The following is a 21,477-nucleotide window of genomic DNA, read 5'->3' on the forward strand; positions in this document are numbered from 1 at the left end:
TTGTATTCATTGTTTGGAGTAAATACGTATTATCCTCTAAACGCTGTTGCTTTCCCTGCCAAAATAGATTGTAAAAGCGAGTACAGGTTGCCAGATTCATGAAAATGGTCTTAATTACGGAATATACAAATATTGCATACTAGTAGTAATGCTTTACTTTGTTTAATCATCATAACGACATACATTTCTTCCCTAAGAACTCAGCAAAAACCCTTGGTCTCATTGTGTGATATCTGAGCCCACTCATCAGTCTCCACTCTTAGCCAGCCATCTGCTGCTCAGAGTCAGCTTCAAGTCCATCCAATAGCCGGCTGACCTGCTAGCATGGCTATAGGGCATTCTGCTTGGGTGTCTGATGTATCTGAAAACCTGCAGACTGGGCGACTGACTGACTGGCAGGCAGACAAACAGGCTGGGTGACTGACTTGTTGGCTGAGCGGACAGATTATCTTTCTTATTGGGGAAGAGCATAAGGAAGATATGCTGTAGCACTTCACTCTGAGGAAGCCGTCAGAATGTGTTTGTGTGGGTGTGAGCTTGTCTGTAGATCTGTGAGTGTGTGTGTGTGTGTGTGTGTGTGTGTGTGTGTGTGTGTGTGTGTGTGTGTGTGTGTGTTTGTGTGTGTGTTGCCTTTGGCAGATGAATGCGGACATTGTTTGATAGCAGTGAGCTGGAAGAGGAGAGCCTGTGCCCAAAGCAACTGGGTAGGAGGAGAGAGAGAGAGAGAGAGAGAGAGAGAGAGAGAGAGAGAGAGAGGGAAGGAGGAATGGAAGGGAATAGTGGAGATTCATGGGATGAAAGAGGAACTGGACAGAATGAAGGACTGGAACTTGGTGGAATAGGTTGACATATTTTTTGGAAGAGATACCTTCAAAACAGTGGCTCAGCAGGAGAGATGGGGAGCGCTAGTTTAAAACCTCTTCTTTGTTATTTTTCAGGGCATGCTTTAACACATCAGTGAACGCAAAGTTTATCTTCGCACATTTGCAGAACCATTTGTTTCATTAACATACTTTATCATTACATGTATATTTAAAAGAATAAGAAAAGGAAAATAACAGCAAAGTAACAAGTTAAGGTTGCACACAGTGAACACTTTATTGTTCTGCATGCCCACAGAAACTCTGCTGGTTGCCAATGTAGACGCTAATGTAAAAAGAAAGATTGTAATGTTGACTGCATGAGTGGTTACAAACACATGGACACACACACACACACACAACACACACACTTAGGATGATAGGATGACAGTTAGATGCGTTGTCATAGCTCTCAGACACCTGGACTTGTGTATCCATATGGAAGAGGGCTCAAGGCCATATGGCCTATATGTCTGGGCCAAACTGTATTGGAGGCATGTCTGAGCTGTGTGTGTGTGTGTGTGTGTGTGTGTGTGTGTGTGTGTGTGTGTGTGTGTGTGTGTGTGTGTGTGTGTGTGTGTGTGTGTGTGTGTCTTCTTGTTTAACTACATTTGTGGGGTCCAAAAACCGGGAATACAGTATACTTGTGGGGTCCGGACAGCTTTGTGGGGCCAAAATGCTGGACCCCACAAGTTTAAAGGGCTGTTTGAGGGTTAGGACTTGGTTTTAGGATTAGGGTTAGAATTAGGTTATGGTTAGGGTGAGGGTAAGGGTTAAGGTTAGGCACTTAGTTGTGATGGTTAAGGTTAGGGTAAGGGGCTAGGGAATGCATCTCAATAACGGGTCCCCACAAAGATAGTGCCATGACGCACTATGTGTGTGTGTGTGTGTGTGTGTGTGTGTGTGTGTGTGTGTGAATATTTTTTAAATCATATCCTGGTTCAAACCCACATACTGTTGATCAGCAGATCTTGTATTTGAGTCCTCTAATTCAGGCTTCTGACATGCTTATTTGCGTTTACTTTGAACTTTTCCATGCTCTCACACACACACACACACACACACACACACACAGGGCTGGGTGAAGTAAGTAATACTGATAAATTTATGATGTCAAGCCACTGTTTGCACGAAGCTTTGACCTGACTTACCTCACAGGATGATACAGTATGACACATCTACTAACAATTAATTCAAAATATTCATATCTAAAACTTGTGCTAAGTCTGCTTTTTACCCACCTTAATGGCCTATGTTCCACAGACATATATAAACAACTTCAGATCTAACCAAGTATGCATGCAGTCGTTATAATGAGCCATTCCACTCTGTCTCATGATCCACTGAGAAAGCACACTTAAACATATTGAGCTTGTGTCTAATCCGTCATAATTCATCGGTGGGTGCGTATCTTTAGGCTACTTACTGAACAGTATAAAAACCCACACAGACACACATGCAGGGATGAAAGCAGTGAATGTAGGGCTCATAAATTGATGAGTATAGTTAAAACAAAAGAGCAAACAGTGCATTGGTGACAGGGAAGGTAGAGGAAGAGAGGAGGAAGAGGATGGGGGAGGGTGTGGAGGACAGACACTGGCGCCCCGCCAACGTTGACGAAAGCTGCTTAGCCCACCCAGTTGCCATGGATACAGTAAGGAGCAGCTCCCAGCATGTGTGAGAGAGAGAGAGAGAGAGAGAGAGAGAGGAGGGGGGAAGGCAGGCAGATAGACAAAACCAGCAGGCAGGCGTTAGAGCAACTCAGAGTGGGAGTGAAAGAGCACCAGACAGCAGGGTGGAGAGAGAGAGAGAGAGGGCGAGTGTATGTGTGGCCAGAGAGAGAGAGAGGACAGAAAGGCAGCTAGAGAGCTTGAGAGAGACGATAGAGTGGGAGCGATAGAGTGCTAGATAATGGAGGTGCAGTCGGAGTGTGTGGAGCCTCCTGTGGCCCCTCAGTGTGACCCCCAGCCCACAGGGAAGATCAACAAAGCTGCCTTCAAACTCTTTGGAAAGCGGCGCACCGGATCTGGGATGGCCAGCTTCTTCTCCTTCAGGAACAAAGGGTCTACAAACAGCGGGAACAACGGGAATTCTGACAATGGGAATTCTTTAAATGGAAACGGCTCAGCGGCATCGGTGGAGTTAGTTAGGAGCAAAACCCACGATGGACTAATGAGCTCTAACAGCGATGCTGATGGACAGAGAGGGGAGGGGCTTGCTATCCTGGAGGCGGGGCCGGTGAGGTCCCTCAGCAAATCGCTGAGTTTCTTTTCTCTACTTCGAAGAGGGAGTTTTAGATCGAGTGAAAACGGAGGGGCGGGGCTTGTCAGAAGAGGGAGGGGCCTAAAGGGCTTTTTCAGCAGCATGCGATGGAGACGCAAGGAAAAAACAATCGAGGGAGAGGGGGAGGAGGTGGAACGAAAGACAGAGAAGGACGGAGATATTGCCGACTCTGAAAAGGTAAAGGATATAACTCTCACCCTTGAACCGCCTCCGCATCACCACCAAGTGGATTGTGAGAATGCAGAGGCATCACCAAACCCAGAGACTCTCAGTACTAGTGTTACCATGACACCCCCACACTGTGTTGCCATGCCAGGGCCATCTGGTGAGCCAGACTCCCCCTTTCCATACACACCCACTGACTCGCCACTGCGCCCTCCCATCCAAAAAGCCAAAGCCTCAATTTCCAGCCTCACCCCCTCTCTCGCTACACCCCCTTTGGATCGTTGCAGCACAGGTGACCCACCCTCAGAACCTTCGGTGGATCGCCTCTGCTCTCTCCTATTCACTGACGTCACATCCCTCAAGAGCTTTGATTCACTGACAGGCTGTGGTGACATTATTGCTGACGCAGACGAGGAGGGGCCAGTGGGTAACGGTGGCAGTGGCACCAGCAGTAGCAGCAGTGGGGGAGGAGGGGGGAGCGTGGGAGCAGGTGTTGGGAGAGCTGTTGGTATCACCAGTGCCATGTCTCGGGGCTCCCCAACCAAACCCCCTCTACCTTCGCAGCTGACTCAGCCCATGTTTTCGGTTTCTGCAAGCTCCGTGCCTTCTTCCCTCCCAGCCCGGGCCCGGGCGCCGCCTCCACCACAGCCGCACCCAGCCGGTAGTGGTGTGGTGGCCTACATGGGTGGAGGGGAAGAAATGGCAAGTCCAGAAGGCGTGGACGATGCAGACATGCAGGGGCTCTGGCACATGCTGCCCTCCAAAGGGGACAGCTCCCCTGCTTTGCCCCGATCACACCAACCTGCCTCGACCACCCCGACTTCAACTTATCCCCCACGTGCCACCTCCAACCCTGCCAGCGGACACCTGCCCTCAGCGCACAGGAGCGCAGACCGAAAGGTACCCCAGGTGAAGGCGTTGGGGCTCAGTAAGATTCCCGTAGTTGGTGCAGCAGGAGGCCGGGCAGCTAAACCCCCCCTCCCTCACGCACATGGCCGTCATCCCACATCACCTGGTGAAAAAGAGCCACTTAGTGATGAGGGTTACTGGGACACTCCCTCTGCAACGCCCACAGCAACACCTGATGAGAGCGGGCTGCAGCGAAACCAGAAGATGGCCCTATCACGCGACAGTTGCTCTGGAGACCACCTGTACGACCTGTACAATGATCCTGAAGGAGAGGGTGAAGAGCACGAGGGAGATGAAGATCTAAAAAGTACTCCCTCTCCATCCACTGAATACAAACTCAGCCCCAGCTCCCAAACAACTCCTCCTTCCTCCTCCTCCTCTTCCTCCTTCCAGTCAATGAAAGGCAGCACCAGCCTTCCAAGGGAATCCAAGATCCCAGTAAGTAGCAGACAAACCCCACCTCCCCACTCTGTAAGCCAGTCAGCCCTCTCGTCTGTTCTAGAGGCTGAATCCCCTCCACCAAAGACCCAGGCTCAGCCTCCCCCGGCTCGCACCAGAATCCCTGTATCCAAGGTGCCCGTCCGTCGTTCTGGAAACAAGCCTGGCAGCACAACTAGAGGAAGTGCCCACAAGAAATAGCTCCTGTCAAACGGGTGATTCCCGCCTACTAACTTATGGACTTGAGTGTGCATCACTTTAGTGCTGTTTATGCAGAGCCAAAAGTTTTCCCAGACCAAGAAAAATGTTGAGCTGTGGAGTTAACAGCCTATAAATTCCTCCCCGAATCTTAAAAGCTCTCATTCCTTAAGTGTTTTTGGCTTACGACCGGCTAGAATAGAATAAGTGGTTTTATTCACTTGGGAAAGTCACGAGGAGACTCCAAAAAGCTGGGTTAACACTTCACAGCGCTCACTGGAACTTTGGAGGTTGACTCTTGACAATCCATGAACACGCAATAGACACATTTGCCTTGTAACTTCCTGGAAAAGCTCCTGACCTGCTGAAAGTTCAACAGCTCATGACTGCACACTGCAAAAACAGAAAAAAAGCAGAGCACCTTTTATCTTTTACATTTTTCTTATGGAACTCCACATGGCATAACATAATTTGCTCCCACGGACCTAATCTAATCAATCAAAGTTTGTCATTTTGTCTAATCTGTAACAAATTACCTCCTAATCCTTTAATGTTAGCCAAAGTAAAAAAAAAGCAACAACCGAATCTTCATTTCACAGTCTCTGATGAACAGACTCAACAATATCCACAGCCTGGAATAACCCACCTTTTTTGTTTGTTGTTGTAAGTGTTTTTTTTTTTTGCTTTTTGAAAATGGTCTTCTTCTGACCGCACACTGATTATTAAACTATGTGCAAAAATATGACTGAACAACTGAGATCTGGTTTTATTACTTACTTTGCAGCTATGTGGCAAAGCTACCCTGCAGATGGCCGCACAATATCTTGTGGGTTTTTGGCTTCACCCTGTTGCATCTGGATCTCACGTATACCCCACTGCATCACCCCAAGTACATCCATAGAATCTATTCTGTCTATCTCTGGGATTTACAACTGTTGAATTACCAAGGAAACCTGCAAAACTATCGCAATACTCGACCTGGAGGGATCCCTTGCACTGATACTTCAATACACACACACAACACATACGAAATCAAGACATTCACACAAACATTTCCTCTCCCTCTCCGCATGCAGTGCCACACATACAAGGCACAAAGGTCAGGGAACATCATCTAATACTGAACAACACCGTTCAACATTTGGCACTGTCTTCGTAGCTACACTGGATGACATTCTTCTCTAAGGACACTCTATTTTTTTCTAGTTAGTACTTTCTTCTTCACTGGATTTCATACTGTTTTTATAGTATCCTCCTTTCGTCCTACGTCATACTGTTTGGATCTTAAACTGTGATTGCACCAGCTTCCCAATGCTCTGCTTTCTGGTCTTTCTGTTCTTCTCTACTAACATATTATACAGGATGACGTGAGTGGATGACAAGGAGGCATCCTTGCTGTCAGCCAGGTTTAGACAGCCAGAATATGCCCGCAAGTGTTTTTTAAATAGACTGTGACGACCTCTATCAGGGTTTAAGATAAAGAAACGTAATTACCTTGATTACAGCTTAAAATACAACGCAAAACTTGGGGTCTAAATCAGCTCCTTTACCCTTCCTCTCCTGGCTGTACTAACAAACATTGTACAACTTCAGTCTAGTAACCGTTGCAGCTGTGTGCAAATCTGAATGTAGCTTGACATCGTAGTAGATCATTGGTCAGCTGTGTTGGTCTGTTTTCCTCTTTGTCCCTCTTGTGTGGGGGCAAAACAAATGGTGGAGTTTACTGTTTTCTAAGTCCGCACAGTGTGTCGAGCCTCGCAAAGCACCACTTGTTTTAAGAATGAGGGGGTGTATTGCAGTCCTAAAAGGCCTTTGTATATGATTCAATGAGACAAGTTAAAGGGAGCAGAGTGTCCCTACCCTTCAGTTACAGTAAAGAAAGGGGTTTTCGTAGGAAAGACATTTGAGAGATCCCAGATTTCTCTGATCCTAACCACAGGGGTACCAATGACACCAAGGGTCATTCTAGTTCATGATAGCTTTCCATCTCATTTAGAATGTGATGATTGATCCACAACACTGCTCCAGGTTCAGATATCTTTTCAGCCCCCTGACAGTGTAGTGCAGGACAGGCCATAGGGTAACCTGATCCCAGGTCTCCAGTAAGTGTGCTTCTCACCCGATAAAAAGGACAGGCTATAGGTCATTTGGGAGGAAGAGAAAGATCACGTGACTTATTGTTTTCTCTGCCTACACTGTGCTCTTCCCTCTCTTGATTTAATATGCAATCACTTGTATTCACTTTTTTTGCAAAAGAGTGATTAATTGGAAAAGGATGGTGACTAAAGGTAACTTTTTGGTAATTGAGATGGGCAACAATCTAAACCTTTAAAGTATTTCTGGTTAAAAAAAAAGAGAAAAGGGTATTTTCTTCAAACAGCAGTAGTGATGCTTGTGGATTGTTGACCAGTCCAAAACTTATAATTTTACATTATGACACTGCCACCAGTAAAATGATACTAATGTTAAGATTAAGAGTGAGTAGGGAGCTATGCCCTGCGTCATTATGCATCATATTGTAACAGGTTTTGTTCAGATATGGCGTCCTCTTCGGTTGATGTCCCATCTGTCGCAATTTGGTGTTTAAATAGAACTTGTTTCAAAATGTTCCCCAAGTGTAACAGTGAACATTGACGTTGAACCCTTAAGGGACCTTGATCCCAAAAATGCAGAGACGACAGGGAAGTGTTGAGTTCGAGGATTTAATAAATAAAAAGGGATACAACAAAAAGAGTCCTGAACTTAGCAGGCAAAAATAGTTCCAAAAAACATTGAAAAAAAAGACCAGGCATCAAAATAAACTGGAATACAGAGACAAAAGGGGTAGAAATAAACACAATGGCGGGAAAACACAACGCAGTAAAACAAGACATGACATGGCAGAAACAGACTACAAAATAAACAGGAAACTGAAGCAAAAAACATACACAAGGAGGAAAACAGGGTAAAACGTACCAGAGAACACAAGAGACAGTAAACAACAAGGAAATGGGGAATAAATGAACACAATAAAACAGGAAAAACTAGAACAGAAAACCACAACCATGACAGATCTGTTGCACAGGCCTATACACAGTAATGACATCAACCAAAGAGGCCATTCTTTTCTTTCTGATCACAAATCTGGGCCTTTATTTGGTCATTTGCTGCGATGAAAAGCACATTATGTTTTCCTTTTTGATGTTACCGTTTGTTCACAGTGTGAAATCTTTCCACTTTTCATATTTAATGAATAAAACTCTTTGCGCTGATAGATGAGCTCCTGACTTTTTGTAACCACATTTAAACAAGAACCCATACACTTTAATGTCAGAGGCTTTGTGCGCTTGTATGATTAGAGCAAAACCAGATAGAGCCTCTCTCTCATCAACTCCCCTCCTCCATCTTTCCTCCCCCACATCCTGGTGGCTTAAATCCCCAAGGAGTAGGTATGGTGGGAGACAGGGTGATAAACAGAGAAGCATTTGTTGATGTGCAGCATGTGGCATTTGTGTTGTGCCGTCGCACTTGGAGAGAGGTCTGCTTGGCTTGGGTGTAATAGGTTATCAATACATTTTATTGATTGCTCAGATGAAAGCCCGATGGATGTGTCATTGTCTGCTGTCGGTCTCTAGTGGGAAAAAATACATAGAGACAGGGACAGACAGCCAATGTGAGGACAAAGACAGACAGCTGATGCATCTGGATATGGAACCTGTGCGTTCTGAATATAGATGAAAGGGAGCTTCTCATTGTTTCCAGGAAGACACATGTTGCTCGAGAAAGCTTATATGTTGTTGTTGTGGTGTGGGTGCGCATGGATGTGTAGTGGAAGGAGGATTTGGTGCAGTGCGAATCCCCTTTGTAATGGTGCAGCAAAACCCCCCTCCCTCTCTATCCAGCTCTCTGTTTCTGCACGCTGAGGTTTATGTAAAAGCCTTACGTAAGACCATAACACTCACTTGATGCTGACAGTGAGGATGGTGCGTGCTGGTGCCCGCGCATGTGTGTCGGCTGATCTCATCATTAATCTGCTGCCTGGGTGATGTACGTATGTGGACACTCGTCCTCTTTGTAAGTCATGTTTGTGTGAGTGAGTGAGTGAGTGTGTGTGTGTGTGTGTGTGTGTGTGAGTGTGTGTGTATGTGTGTGCGTGCGTGCGTGCGTGCGTGCGTGCGTGCATGCGTGCGTGTTGGTTATGATGCATAAATCTGGTATTGGTAAGTGCACGACAGAGGATTTACTTTGCACTCAACAACAGTCTTTGTATACAAGACACTGAGGAGAGAGAACAAGGAAGGGAGGAAGGGAGGAAGGATTCATGGTTAGTGTTAGTGAGGGTTTGTCTGGGATAAAGTGCTATTAAACAACGCTTTTAGCTAGCCGATACAACTTCTGATTAGCCACAAGTAGCAGTAACAGCATAATGGCATGCTAAAATGTAGTGTAATAGTAACACAAGAAGAGACGAGTCACTAAATCAGCAAACTGACTCAGTAATGCCAGTTACAGCAATGTTTGCTAACATTAGCTGACATTAGCCACTAGCTACAATACCAGGCTGACGTGGCAAAGCTGAGTGTACTAAATGGAACAAGGGTGAATTTGAATGCTTATAAGTTCAACTTTTTATTTTCAAGACTATGCCTGTGCTGATTCTTCTTTACATAGTGTTTAATATAAAAGATATGAGTGCTTATACATATGGTTACTGTACACCCTATTGCCAATTATCAGTGTGTTGTTACATACAAGCTATTTTCTAGCTAGTATCTGGGTGTCTTCATTAAAGTGTCTTTCTAAAGAGCTAAAACAAGATACTGAGATTGTTTTGTTTGTGTTCCAAGCTAAATTGGACAAAACTATCATGCTGATGACTTAAACTAAGGAGATATCATCATTATATATTGGATTGGTTAAAATGATGAGGTGCTTTTACTACGCTGCACAGTTGATCACCATTTATCTTGTAGAAGCTAATATATACTATTAACCAAAACAACACATTTTAGCTTTTCAGAAAGACCAATTAAATAATCCGTTCTATAGAGAACAACCTATTAAATGACAGATGCTGGTGGAGAAAAACACTAGTACGAAAAGAGAAGAGTCAACGTCATACAGATATTTACAAAACAAATGAAATGTCCTTGCCCTGGTAAATGTGTGCATGTATGATGGAGTCTGAAGCACCATTCAAAAGCTGTACCCCAAATTTCTCATGGCAGTCTCTCTACAGTCGTTCCCATAGTAACTCCACTAGGTCAACCAATGAAAAGAGGGGGCTGGGCAGGAAGGAGGATGGGCGAGTGTTTGGGGGGTTGCTGACACAGTGTGGGAGAGACGTGATTAGAGTTGAACTGGTGCAGTAAAACATTTATACAGACACACACACACACACACACACACACTAACCTTGAAATGCACATATACTGTAGTTACTGACACACATCCTTTAATAAACCATCAACAGGAGAGGAGAAATGCAGTTAATGAGATTTCATTCAACAGTGCACAGACCTTTAGCACACTTTTCTAAACACATCAATTCCCAGTGTAAAGTATGACAAAGTAAAGGTTCCACTCCACCTCTTGCAACCTCATGGAAAGCCATGGCAGGCAACATTGTGCAATCCTTTTCGCTTGTCAATAATGTATCAGTCAACAGACAAGCTTTTGACTCTGTGAATGGCCGGATGTGTTCGTCGACACCATGAAAAACAGGAGCACATGATACAGCATGATGACGAGGTGAAGCTTTAACCCTGCAGACAGTCAAACCTATCAATCTGGTTATACTAGTCCACCAGTAAATGACAAATTCTGATTTTAAAGTGATGAAGCGGCAGGAAACAAGATGTTTTATTAAGTTCCAAACTGAATGGGACCTTGTGAGCAGCAAACTAAAAGATGAATTGAATTATGAATCACAAGATGAGTGATGACTGAAATTTTTCTTTAAAGATACAAGTTCAGGGGAGCGAGTTAATGGTCTGATGCACAGTACAATGGCTTGAATTTAGCACTCCATATTGAATTACCATTTTCACTTAACTGAATTTGTGCAGACACTTTTATGAGACGCACAACTGGTATGCATCCTATGTTTCTTAATGAATTCACATAGTGAACATTTGAATGGAATTGCCAGATACACATCAGTTTCACATCATGAGCTTAAAATTAACATGAGTTGGTCCCCCCGTCAAAGTGTGTGTTGCCTCTTATTTACAGTACTTGAGCAACAATGCTGAAATATTCATTAGGTTGGGCAGACTGGGCGATACACTCCATATGTATGGTTGTGTTTGTGAGTGTATTGTATTTTAGGCTGTAAAATACTCTCGTAAGCGTCTTCTGCATGACTGGCCTGTCAGGTCATACTTCTACTACTACCTGAGGCCTCCAGCTGTACCTGAAACCAGAAAGAGAACCTGCGTGTGGGGAGAAACGAAACCAGTAAAAGAGTCTGTCATGTTTTGAGTTGATTTGTACATAAACAGGTCGCTCCAGCTCTTTGGGACTCTAAGGGAGAAGAGTTTATACCCCATTTATTCTTACCCGAGTCTCTAAAGTGAGTGAAAATTACCAAATGTTTCAGTTCAAGATTGGTCGTGAGTCTTTTTAATCACTCATTGAAAGTGACTTTGATGTATTTCGTCTTAAAACAGGTTAGATTTTGGCAGACATGTAAATTCCAAACTATAACCTGCAGTCAGCGACTGGAACTACTTTGTAGATTTAAAAGATAGATCAAACTCTTAGTTATTTTAGAAAATAAAGGGACTTGAAAAAAACTAAATACTTTGAGCATTGTATGTTTTCAGAAGTGTGCTTTTATGTTACTTTAAGAGTGTTGCTCTCAAATCTGACACTCTTCCATGCTTCTTCTTCTCCAGCTATCACATTGGTTACAGCAGCAAACTGTTTCTAATACAAGTTATCTAATATGAAGAGAACAGGAGCCTGCCATGAACCTTGCATACATCCCAGTAAAGATCAAAACTGTAACTGACACACAATGTTCCATTGTTAGAGGGATGGTGAAACATTGTTTCTATTACCAGTCAAGAAGACAACTAGATCCACTGAATATAGAGAGATGGTATGATAAATAATGCATCTTAGTGATATTCTGGCTGGCATGCACAATTTCACTGAAGATAACTTAAAAGTAGTTTGTCACTCATTCAGAGTGTGCTCACCAAAAGATTAATTTAGTGTTGATGTTCATGGGCAAAGCTCAGTGCTGGACCATAGTGGCCCTACATTTCATTAAAGTGGCCATATTATACTCATTTTCAGGTTCATAATTGTAATTTGAGATTGTATCAGAATAGGTTTACATGGCTTAATTTTCAAAAACCACCATATTTTTGTTCTACTGCCCATTGCTGCATATCCTCTTTTCACCCTGTGTCAGGTCTCTGTTTTAGCTACAGAGTGAGACATCTCAACTTCTGTAACATCTTTGTTGGCAGTCGCACATGCACAGTAGCTAGGTAAGGATCACAACTACCTAGCTGTTTCTCCAACTTCGGCCTGTACAAGGCAGGATTAGCCGGGACTAGTCTTGTCCTAACATTGTTACAGATCACAAAATGTCTTCTTCCAAAAATAAAGATAAATCAACCTGTGCATCACTGAGACCAAAATCCAGTATGTACATACAAAAGCATGACATTTTAAAAATATTGTGTAAATGAAATATAAAACCTCTTCACCTCGTAACTGGTGAAGAGCTTTTAGTCTGGCTCACTTTCATCTATTTCACTATATGTCCTTGCAATACACAAAAATCAGCTGGATGTAACAATCCCCAAGATGTCTCTTTGTGTCCACCTGTCCAAACCACCATCTTTCCGTGTTCTTGAACGGACTGTTGGCTGGTGTTGTCTGAATATATCACAGAGTTTGAATTGTGTGTGAAAGCAATAAGGACCTACTATATAGATGCAAACATTTCACGGAATAGCCTAATGATTGTCGTTTGAAGATAGTGCCGAAGCAACTGAGAAACAATGTCTTTACTTCATATTCATAAAGCTTACATACGGTTTGTTTAGTGCACTTGGGCACATACACACACACACACACACACACACACACACACACCTACATAACCCTACACCAACACACACCTTCCCTTGGTTAAATAAAGAATTGACAGATTGGATTCACAAAGATTTTAAGAACATAAAATCACCAGTTCCAAACTTACAGGTTCCTAAAAGGTCCTAAGCCTTTAGATGAAAATTTCCAAAACATCACAGTTACATGTTTTCAATAGAAATATTACAATGGCTGTTCTGAAACACCATGAATCTTTAGTCAACAGCAGTTCCATCCTCATTCATCTTGATGGAGCCTCAATATCCACAGTGATAAAAGTATACAGTCTATCCCTCACAATATCCTTGACTGAATATTTAAGGGAATTAATGCCATCTGTATTCATGGTCCACTGGGTTTGGCTTAATTTGCCAGGATTATTTGGATTGGGCTCATTGTGCAGGTCTCTCTCATGTTTGATCATCCTGTACTTTCCTGTCACCGAGTCAGGTCGAGAAATGGACATTCCACGGTGAAGAATTCGGTTATAGATATCATCGTCCTCACCACCCCAGCCCCAGAAACTGTTCGGGAAGCCATTAATCTTCAAGTATTGTTCCTTAGACAATGAAGAAACCCCACCAAAGTAGCCGTTATAGGGTAAGTGGAAGTTAAATTTGTCCATAGCCACAGCCAAGTGTCGGGGATTGTTAAAACATCTATAGAGGTTACGGTCATCCATAGGAACCAGATCTATGTCAGAGAAGACAAAGCAATCATAATCATATTCCTTCAGTGCTTCGACGTAGCCTGTGTTCATCAGTTTAGCCCGGTTGAACACTCCCTCTCCATCCTGGTTGATGATATACACTCTGTAGTCCAACTGCTGTCGTATCAATATGGGATGGAGGTAATACAGCCAATGCTTCAGGTGCTCATGCCGATTTCGGAATGCGACGATGATCGCCACCTAAACATGAAAAAATAAGTAAGTTTGCTTAATGTAGAGAATCATTCAAACTTTGGTCATTTTTTTCTGTTGGTAAAGGTAAGTAAATTGTAGAATGTGGTGAAGGTAAACTTTTTTAAGTAAGTTATGGTAGCTAAAGTTACCTGTAAGTATCCTCTCTGTTTTAACTTTCGATATCATTCAGATTTTTTTTTATTTTATTGAAAAGAAAAAGGAAAATAAAATAAAATAAAACCATAAAGGACATGTATGTAATACGCACAAAACTGAATGATAAAAATACAAAATAACGTATTTTAAGACTAGGACTGCCCAAAATCATAAAAGGCTTATAGCAGGGGTCTTCATAATTTTTAAGGCAAGGACCCCTTTAGCTGAAAGAGAGACAGAGCAGGGACTACTACATATATTGTATAAAATTGAGTTGCAAATTAAACAGGGCCGGATGGAGGAAAATAGATGGATGGATATTATTATTATTTATACATCATGTTTAATGTTAAACATACATGTGGAAGGCACAGTGAATCCTGAAGTTTAGTTTTACACCCTATAGTAAGCCTATCATTAATGTGTGAATTAAATGTTTGTTTTTCACAAAAAGGATGAGTTTTGTTTTGATAATAATATGTTGGATTCATGTTAATGTATATTTTCAGACATATTTTAATTTAGGAAAAAAAGACTGTTCAGACTATAATTTGGCAGTCACCCTGCAGTAACACTGAGGAGCCCCTAGGGGTCAGGGAGCCCCTGTTGAAGATCTCTGGCTTATAAGCTTGGTCTATACCACACACCAGAGACTTACATACAACAATACATTTTTTCCTATTTAGTTATCATCATTTTTACACATTATACAAGTTGTATGTATATGACATACTTCACTCACATTTTGACACCTCTTTAAACATGTCTAAACTAATCTAAAATCATGGTAAATGGTTCCAGTTATTATTCTGTTCATTTATTATTTGTCTCTCCATACATTCACCTACCTTTTGTTGGGCAGTACAGTCTGGTGGCTTGTAGCGTCCACCTTCCTGAAGAATGGAACCAACTTCCTTTCTCACGTCATCCAAAGTCCGGTTAGAATTAAACTCCACATGGAGTGGACCCACAAGATTTGGAGAGGTGTCAGGGCAGGGTCCCAAAGTCTTGCTCGTATTGGGTGGCTTCCGTGTCTCTTCTCGGCTGGCATTTTGGGCTTCAGTCTCCGGTGGAACGAGTTTTTTTATTAACTGGGAATATGTGTTGTTTCCATCTGCCATACGATATGGCATTGTAAAAAGAAGAAAAGTGCTGTCTTTGCTATAGAATAGAACCACAAGAAAACATACCATACTAACAAAAGCAAAAAGGGCCAGGCAGCTAAAGAGTTTTTTCAGCATTTTTGCTAGCCCTAAGTTGAGCACTGTACAGCTCTCGTACAGCTCTGGTACAGCTCTGCGACCTGCATTCCTCTTTGCAAGTCAAAGGTGGTTAAACAAAAGAGCAACCAAACAGGTTTTTATTTACGTGGGAGTAGCTTCCTTGTTCCTGGCAGCTGATCAGGTTGGGCCTAACACCTGTTGTTAATAATTAATCTTTTCTTTACAATTTGTTTCCTTTCATATTTCCCAGACTCTAATGACAATTGAAAGTATATTACTGTGTGTCTGAGTATGTCTACAATACTATTATGTAATTCCTTTAATTCTTTATATTATCTACCATGTACTTTTAGACTGGTGTTAAGTTATATGAAACCAACACAAAACACAGAAGGAATGTACCAAGAGAAGCTTAATTATTGGCTAAATGGTCTGTGAAAAATACAGTATACAGTAATTACTTAAATAATACTTCCTGTATGTTGTCAGACTGGGCCCTCTAGTGGTGGGTGATTGAGGGTGCTGAATGTCCTGAGTGTCCCGTATGAAACTTGGCAGACCAGCAGGTTACCCACAACCCTTCAAGAAGTCCTCAAAGAACTTAGCAGAAGTTCAAAACCCTGACAGACCTCCTTAGCCAGATCCTTCAGAGTAAACCTGAGAGACGTCCCAGATACTGAAACCTGTCCACACCTGCCCTTTTAAACGCAAAGACGTCCCTGAGATTCAATCTGTTGCCATTTGTCTTGTAGAAACAGTCGTCCTGGGAGGGCTAAACCTTTAAAACACTGCAGCCTGCAAGGCAAGGGTGGTCCCTTACAAAGTGGAACAAGATTTAGGGTATTTCCATCTGCAGTAAATCTCTCCTGTGGAATGTCACTGATAAGTATTCTACACTGCAGTTGACTTCCTATTTATGTGCAGATGAACCAATCGCAGGGTCAGTAAGGGAAGTGCCATCAAAATGAGGAAGCTATGTGAATGCAGGCATATGGGAAGGGTGTTAGTTTCGCTGACCACACCCAACTTTCCTTTGTTGGCATCAGGAACTAAGTCTTTACAGATAAAAAGCTGTTCCAGTTTAGCACTGTATTCATATAATAGTGAGTAGTTTTGAAATGTTTTAAATCTCACGTGTACAACCAGTCCCAGCCATTATACAGATTATACAGTTGATAGAAAACCGCAGCATCCTCCTTCAGTTCTCACATGCAAATTTGCAGGTTTCACACATTCAGCCCCTGAAAGTAAGCTGAAGGGTGCCGTGCGACATCGAGGGAGTATTTCAGTTTTAGTGTGAATAAAATAACCACTGCAGACAAATGGGGCAGATGTACTATTACTCACAGTATTTAACTGGGAGATATGATGATGTCCGTACATTTATAAATACAATTTTGTGTTTTTTCTCGATTGAGCAATTTACAAAAGACATAGTGCTCTGCTTTTCGGTCAGAACATGAACACAGCATGCATGTTTGGAGATCCATGTCCTTCATGTGACATCAGTACACAAACTTTCCACTGAAAACAAAGCAGCCAGTCTTAAAGTCATGTGACCATATCACCCGTAACAGATAAATAGAGACGACATTCATTTCAAAGCATGAAAATATTTAACTTCAACAATTCTTATTTGCATCATGCAATGACGACCTGTCACATTCACACAGTTTCATTCATACCTGAAAGCTGCCCAGTGCAACCACAGTCTGATCTGTTGGCCAATGAGTAGCTCCACTGGAGCAATTGGGGTTAAGGGCCTTGCTCAAGGGCACCTCAGTAGGGGTTAATGAGGGACAAGCACTGCTCTTTCACTTTCCCCACCCAGATTTTATCCTGTCGGTCTGGGGATAGAACTAGCAACCTCCCGGTCACAAGCTTGCTTCTTTAACCTTTAGGCCACCACTGCCCCCAAAAGGAACATGCTTAATCCAAAGAAAAGGAAGGACATAATGTGAGTGAGAAGATATGCAACAACTTGAACAGCAATAAAGTCAGATACATAACTGCAAAACAATACGCTCAACTTCTGTTGATGGCTGTAGTTATGTGCCAATAATTTTGCCTTTTTCTTACATCAGAGAGCTGCTGAGCCGAGGTGCTCACGTTGCTAATGTTATTTCAACGTGTTGCTTGAAATGGTTTGTCCACAGCTGTTTGCTTAGTTCATTGTTCTGTCATAACAAGCCTAGTCCCAGATAAACCACATAAAATACTATCCAACTTCAGATCCACCCAGGAACGGTGAAGGCCACAAGTGTAAGGCCACAGTATAAGGTTGCAGTGTAAATGTCTTAAACACTGACCTATGTGTTAGTGTTTTAACCCTCATATTATGTTAAGGGTCAATTTGACCCATTTGCGTTTTTGTGTTGACCAAAATACTGGTTAACCTATCTTTTTCTTCATGAAATTGTATGACATTTCCTCATTTAGGGTCATGAACTTGTTCATAAAATCTGGACACACTGATGTGTAGTGGAATGTCTGTTCAGAAAATCTGGACACACTGATGTGTAGTGGAATGTCTGTTCAGAGTTTGTATACAAAGATGATGTTGCGGGTCATTTTGACCCAGAGACTTTCAACACCCATTTAGTGTGTTGTGTTGTTTTTTGTGTGTGTGTGTGTGTGTGTGTGTGTGTGTGTGTGTGTGTGTGTGTGTGTGTGTGTGTGTATGTGTGTGTGTGTGTGTGTGTGGGGTATGAAGGTAAATATGGTGCAAAACGTGAGAGCTTGTAGAATACAATGTGAGAACTTGCAGAACAAAAAAATTTAACTTGTATGTTAAAATTTGCACTTGTAAAATAAAAATGTGCACTTGTAAAATAAAAATTTGCACTTGTAAAATAACAATTTGCACTTGTAAAATAAAAATGTGCACTTGTAAAATAAAAATTTGCACTTGTAAAATAAAAATTTGCACTTGTAAAAATTATTCACATTTGAAGTCACAAAAAGAAAAAAAACATGAGAGCTTGTAAAAAAAATCTGAACTTGTAAATTGAAATTTGCACTTGTAGAAAAAATATTCACAAATGTGTAGATTGATATTTGCATGAACACAATGACAGCTGCAAACTTGTAATGCAACATTTACTCATGTACTTTTTTTTTTTACTCAGGTTGATTTTCCATCACAACCACAACTCAGTGATTACAACCTCTCGAATCTGTCACTCACTGTATGCGCTCTCTCGCATCACCAAGAGGCGAATCTGCGCCTCGACTTTTGCAACACTTGTTGCGATACATTTGGTGCAAAACTAATTTGTACCTGTGGACTTAACTAACTAATGTATATAGCCTACATTTTAATTAAACAGTAGCTACTTTGCCTTATAAAATCATTATTTCCCCTTATGGATGGAAGTCTTGGCAGGGATGCAGAACTTGGCACCTGCAGGACCTGGAGCTCACCGCCAGTGTTTCAGTTTGACTGTTAAAGTGTTTAGATAACTAAAAGGTATTTATTTAGAAGCTGGTTAGTTAGCTAACGCTAGCTTGCTATTCCACCAACACTAGCGGTGAGCTGCTACCGGGTGCGGGGCTCTCTGTGTCCGCGCGGAGCCCGACTGCGTAGTTCGGAGGTCGGCAGCGTGCTTTCTGGCAATAATAGCGATGTTGCTCCGCTGGCCGATACCCGCTGGTGACGGTCCGTCTGCAGGACCTGGAGCTCACCGCCAGTGTTTCAGTTTGACTGTTAAAAAGTGTTAAGATAATTAAAAGGTATTTATTTAGAATCAGGCTGGTTGGTTAGTTAGCTAACGCTAGCTTGCTATTCAACCAGGCTTCCGTGCGACATAGCTAAATAAGCCGGACAGAGTTGTCCCTCATCTGGCGATAGAAACCCTTGCTTTCCCGTTCTGTTGGATCAGAGCTCCACAGCCTAAGTCCACAGGTACAAATTAGTTTTGCACCAAATGTATCGCAACAAGCGTTGCAAAGTCGAGGCGCAGATTCGCCTCTTGGTGATGCGAGAGACGCATACAGTGAGTGACAGATTCGAGAGGTTGTAATCACTGAGTTGTGGTTGTGATGGAAAATCAACCTGAGTAAAAAAAGTACATGAGTAAATGTTGAATTACAAGTTTGCAGCTGTCATTGTGTTCATGCAAATATCAATCTACACATTTGTGAATATTTTTTCTACAAGTGCAAATTTCAATTTACAAGTTCAGATTTTTTACCGCTCTCATGTTTTTTTCTTTGTGACTTCAAATGTGAATAATTTTTACAAGTGCAAATTTTACTTTTACAAGTGCACATTTTATTTTACAAGTGCACATTTTTATTTTACAAGTGCAAATTTTTATTTTACAAGTGCAAATTTTATTTTACAAGTGCAAATTTTTAACATACAAGTTAAATTTTTTGTTCTGCAAGTTCTCACATTGTATCTTACAAGCTCTCTACGCCGTTTCGCCCATATTTACCTTCATAGGGGTGTTTTTTTTTTTTTTTTGTGTGTGTGTGTGTGTGTGTGTGTGTGTGTGTGTGTGTGTGTGTGTGCGATCATCCTCAACATGGACAGCTAAAGTTATAAAATGGTCAACATCACCACACTGACGCCAAGGCAGACTGTCATCAAGATGACTCCAAGCCCCACAAGATTTTCTGCCACACTAGTTGATGATATTCAATCACCATTTCATCTCTTCATATCCCAACCAATAGATAGGATCATAGTGGACATGACCAACTTGCAGGGGAGGTGTGTATTTCAAAAGAAATGGAAGTCACTGGATCAGATTGACTTGCATGCATACATTGAAATCCTAGTCCTGCTGCGTCCGCAGCATCCACCCATGCTCTGCAGTGCCATGTTACATCCCGCAACACCCTGCTGTGATGTTCATACGCACAGAGTAGTCAGGATCCGGTATTGGAGACTGCACTACTCAGTACGACACGATGTGCCCTGCTGTTCACTGTTCCATTATCTCTAATGTGACTTTTATTTACCACTGTTCATCACACCCCCAACCGGCCCCGTCAGACACCGCCTACCAAGAGTCTGGGTCTGCCGAGGTTTCTTCCTAAAAGGGAGTTTCTCCTCGCCACTGTCGCAACAGCCACTGATAATGCTTGCTCTTGGGGGAATTACTGTAATTGTTGGGGTTTTGGAATTTATAGAGTGTGGTCTAGACCTACTCTATCTGTAAAGTGTCTCGAGATAACTCTTGTTATGATTTGATACTATAAATAAAATAAAATTGAATAGTGTTAGCTAGAGTGTACAAGTCAAAGGGAGAAGCAACTGCCAATCTGTGGAATGATGAGAGTGGAAGGCCAATATTTCTAGCAACAATGTCTTTGGAGTCAATTCATACGAAAGCTTGGGTGTTCCGCAACACCAGAGCTGGTCGAGTGAAAGAGACAAACTAGCTGAGATCAGAGATGTATGGGATGAATGGGTCAAAATTGTACCTGTCTTGTACAATCCTGGTCCCCATGTCACTGTAGATGAACACCTTGTTCCATTCAGGGGGCGCTGTCCCTTCTGACAGTACATGCCCAACAAGCCTGCCAAGTATGACATCAAAATATGGGCATCCTAGGATGCCAAATCTAGCTACTATGCATGGAATATGAAAGTGTATACCGGAAATATTTTCACTAAATAATTGGTAAAAGCAGTTTTGGGGGAAAAAATGTTTGTGATGAGGAAAAAAAGTTTGTTTTGAGTGTATTTACACTGTACGGGTCATTTTGACCCGTAACATCATCAATGTCATTTTTTTTCAACATAATACGAGGGTTAAGTGTGGATTGTCTTCTTTTTTAACCAAGTGCTCATTTAAATGCAAGTGTCATCCTGGTTGACATGATAAACACTAGTTTTTAAACTAAAATTGGTGCCCATGGGTAGACTTTGCTCAAAAAAGTGCTTCTCGAAAGAGCTCTGTGTTCAATTTAGTGAGGGTTGCTTGTGTGGTGGAAAGTAAGGAAGTCTGGTGTTGTCTGTGCAAGCTTACTACCACTGCGCCGAGTTTTTTCAGACTGTTTTTTTTTTTTTACTGAATGTTTCAGTTTCAGTTTCTATACAAAGAGCATGCAACTAAGGAGAAACAATGAGGGTTTTCTTCTTCACCACCATAAAGATAAACCTAGTCTGTCCTCATATATCATTCCTAACTGTCTTATCAGTATACATTGTGTCCTTTTCAAATTAAGATTAAGTTAAATTAAGGTTGGCTGATGCTAAGTGGGGCTCAAAATGTATTCCCATGCTACCCATGGGGCG

General features: G+C 42.2%; 2 protein-coding genes across 2 annotated transcripts; one reads left to right on the forward strand and one right to left on the reverse strand.

Moving 5' to 3' along the window:
- Nucleotides 1-2,581: 2,581 nt before the first annotated feature.
- amer2 (APC membrane recruitment protein 2) lies at nt 2,582-8,104 on the forward strand. The gene has a single exon (XM_039790407.1). The coding sequence runs from the start codon at nt 2,772-2,774 to the stop codon at nt 4,854-4,856; it is 2,085 nt and encodes a 694-aa protein (XP_039646341.1). The 5' UTR covers nt 2,582-2,771; the 3' UTR covers nt 4,857-8,104.
- Nucleotides 8,105-12,844: 4,740 nt separating this feature from the next.
- LOC120551938 (beta-1,4-galactosyltransferase 1-like) lies at nt 12,845-16,128 on the reverse strand. Its single transcript, XM_039789536.1, has 2 exons — nt 14,853-16,128; nt 12,845-13,854 (listed from the first exon to the last, which is right to left on the reverse strand). The coding sequence occupies exons 1-2, from the start codon at nt 15,243-15,245 to the stop codon at nt 13,186-13,188; spliced, it is 1,062 nt and encodes a 353-aa protein (XP_039645470.1). The 5' UTR covers nt 15,246-16,128; the 3' UTR covers nt 12,845-13,185.
- Nucleotides 16,129-21,477: the final 5,349 nt, after the last annotated feature.

The sequence above is a fragment of the Perca fluviatilis genome, chromosome 22, assembly GCF_010015445.1.
Source record: "Perca fluviatilis chromosome 22, GENO_Pfluv_1.0, whole genome shotgun sequence".
NCBI classification, from domain to species: Eukaryota; Metazoa; Chordata; class Actinopteri; order Perciformes; family Percidae; genus Perca; species Perca fluviatilis.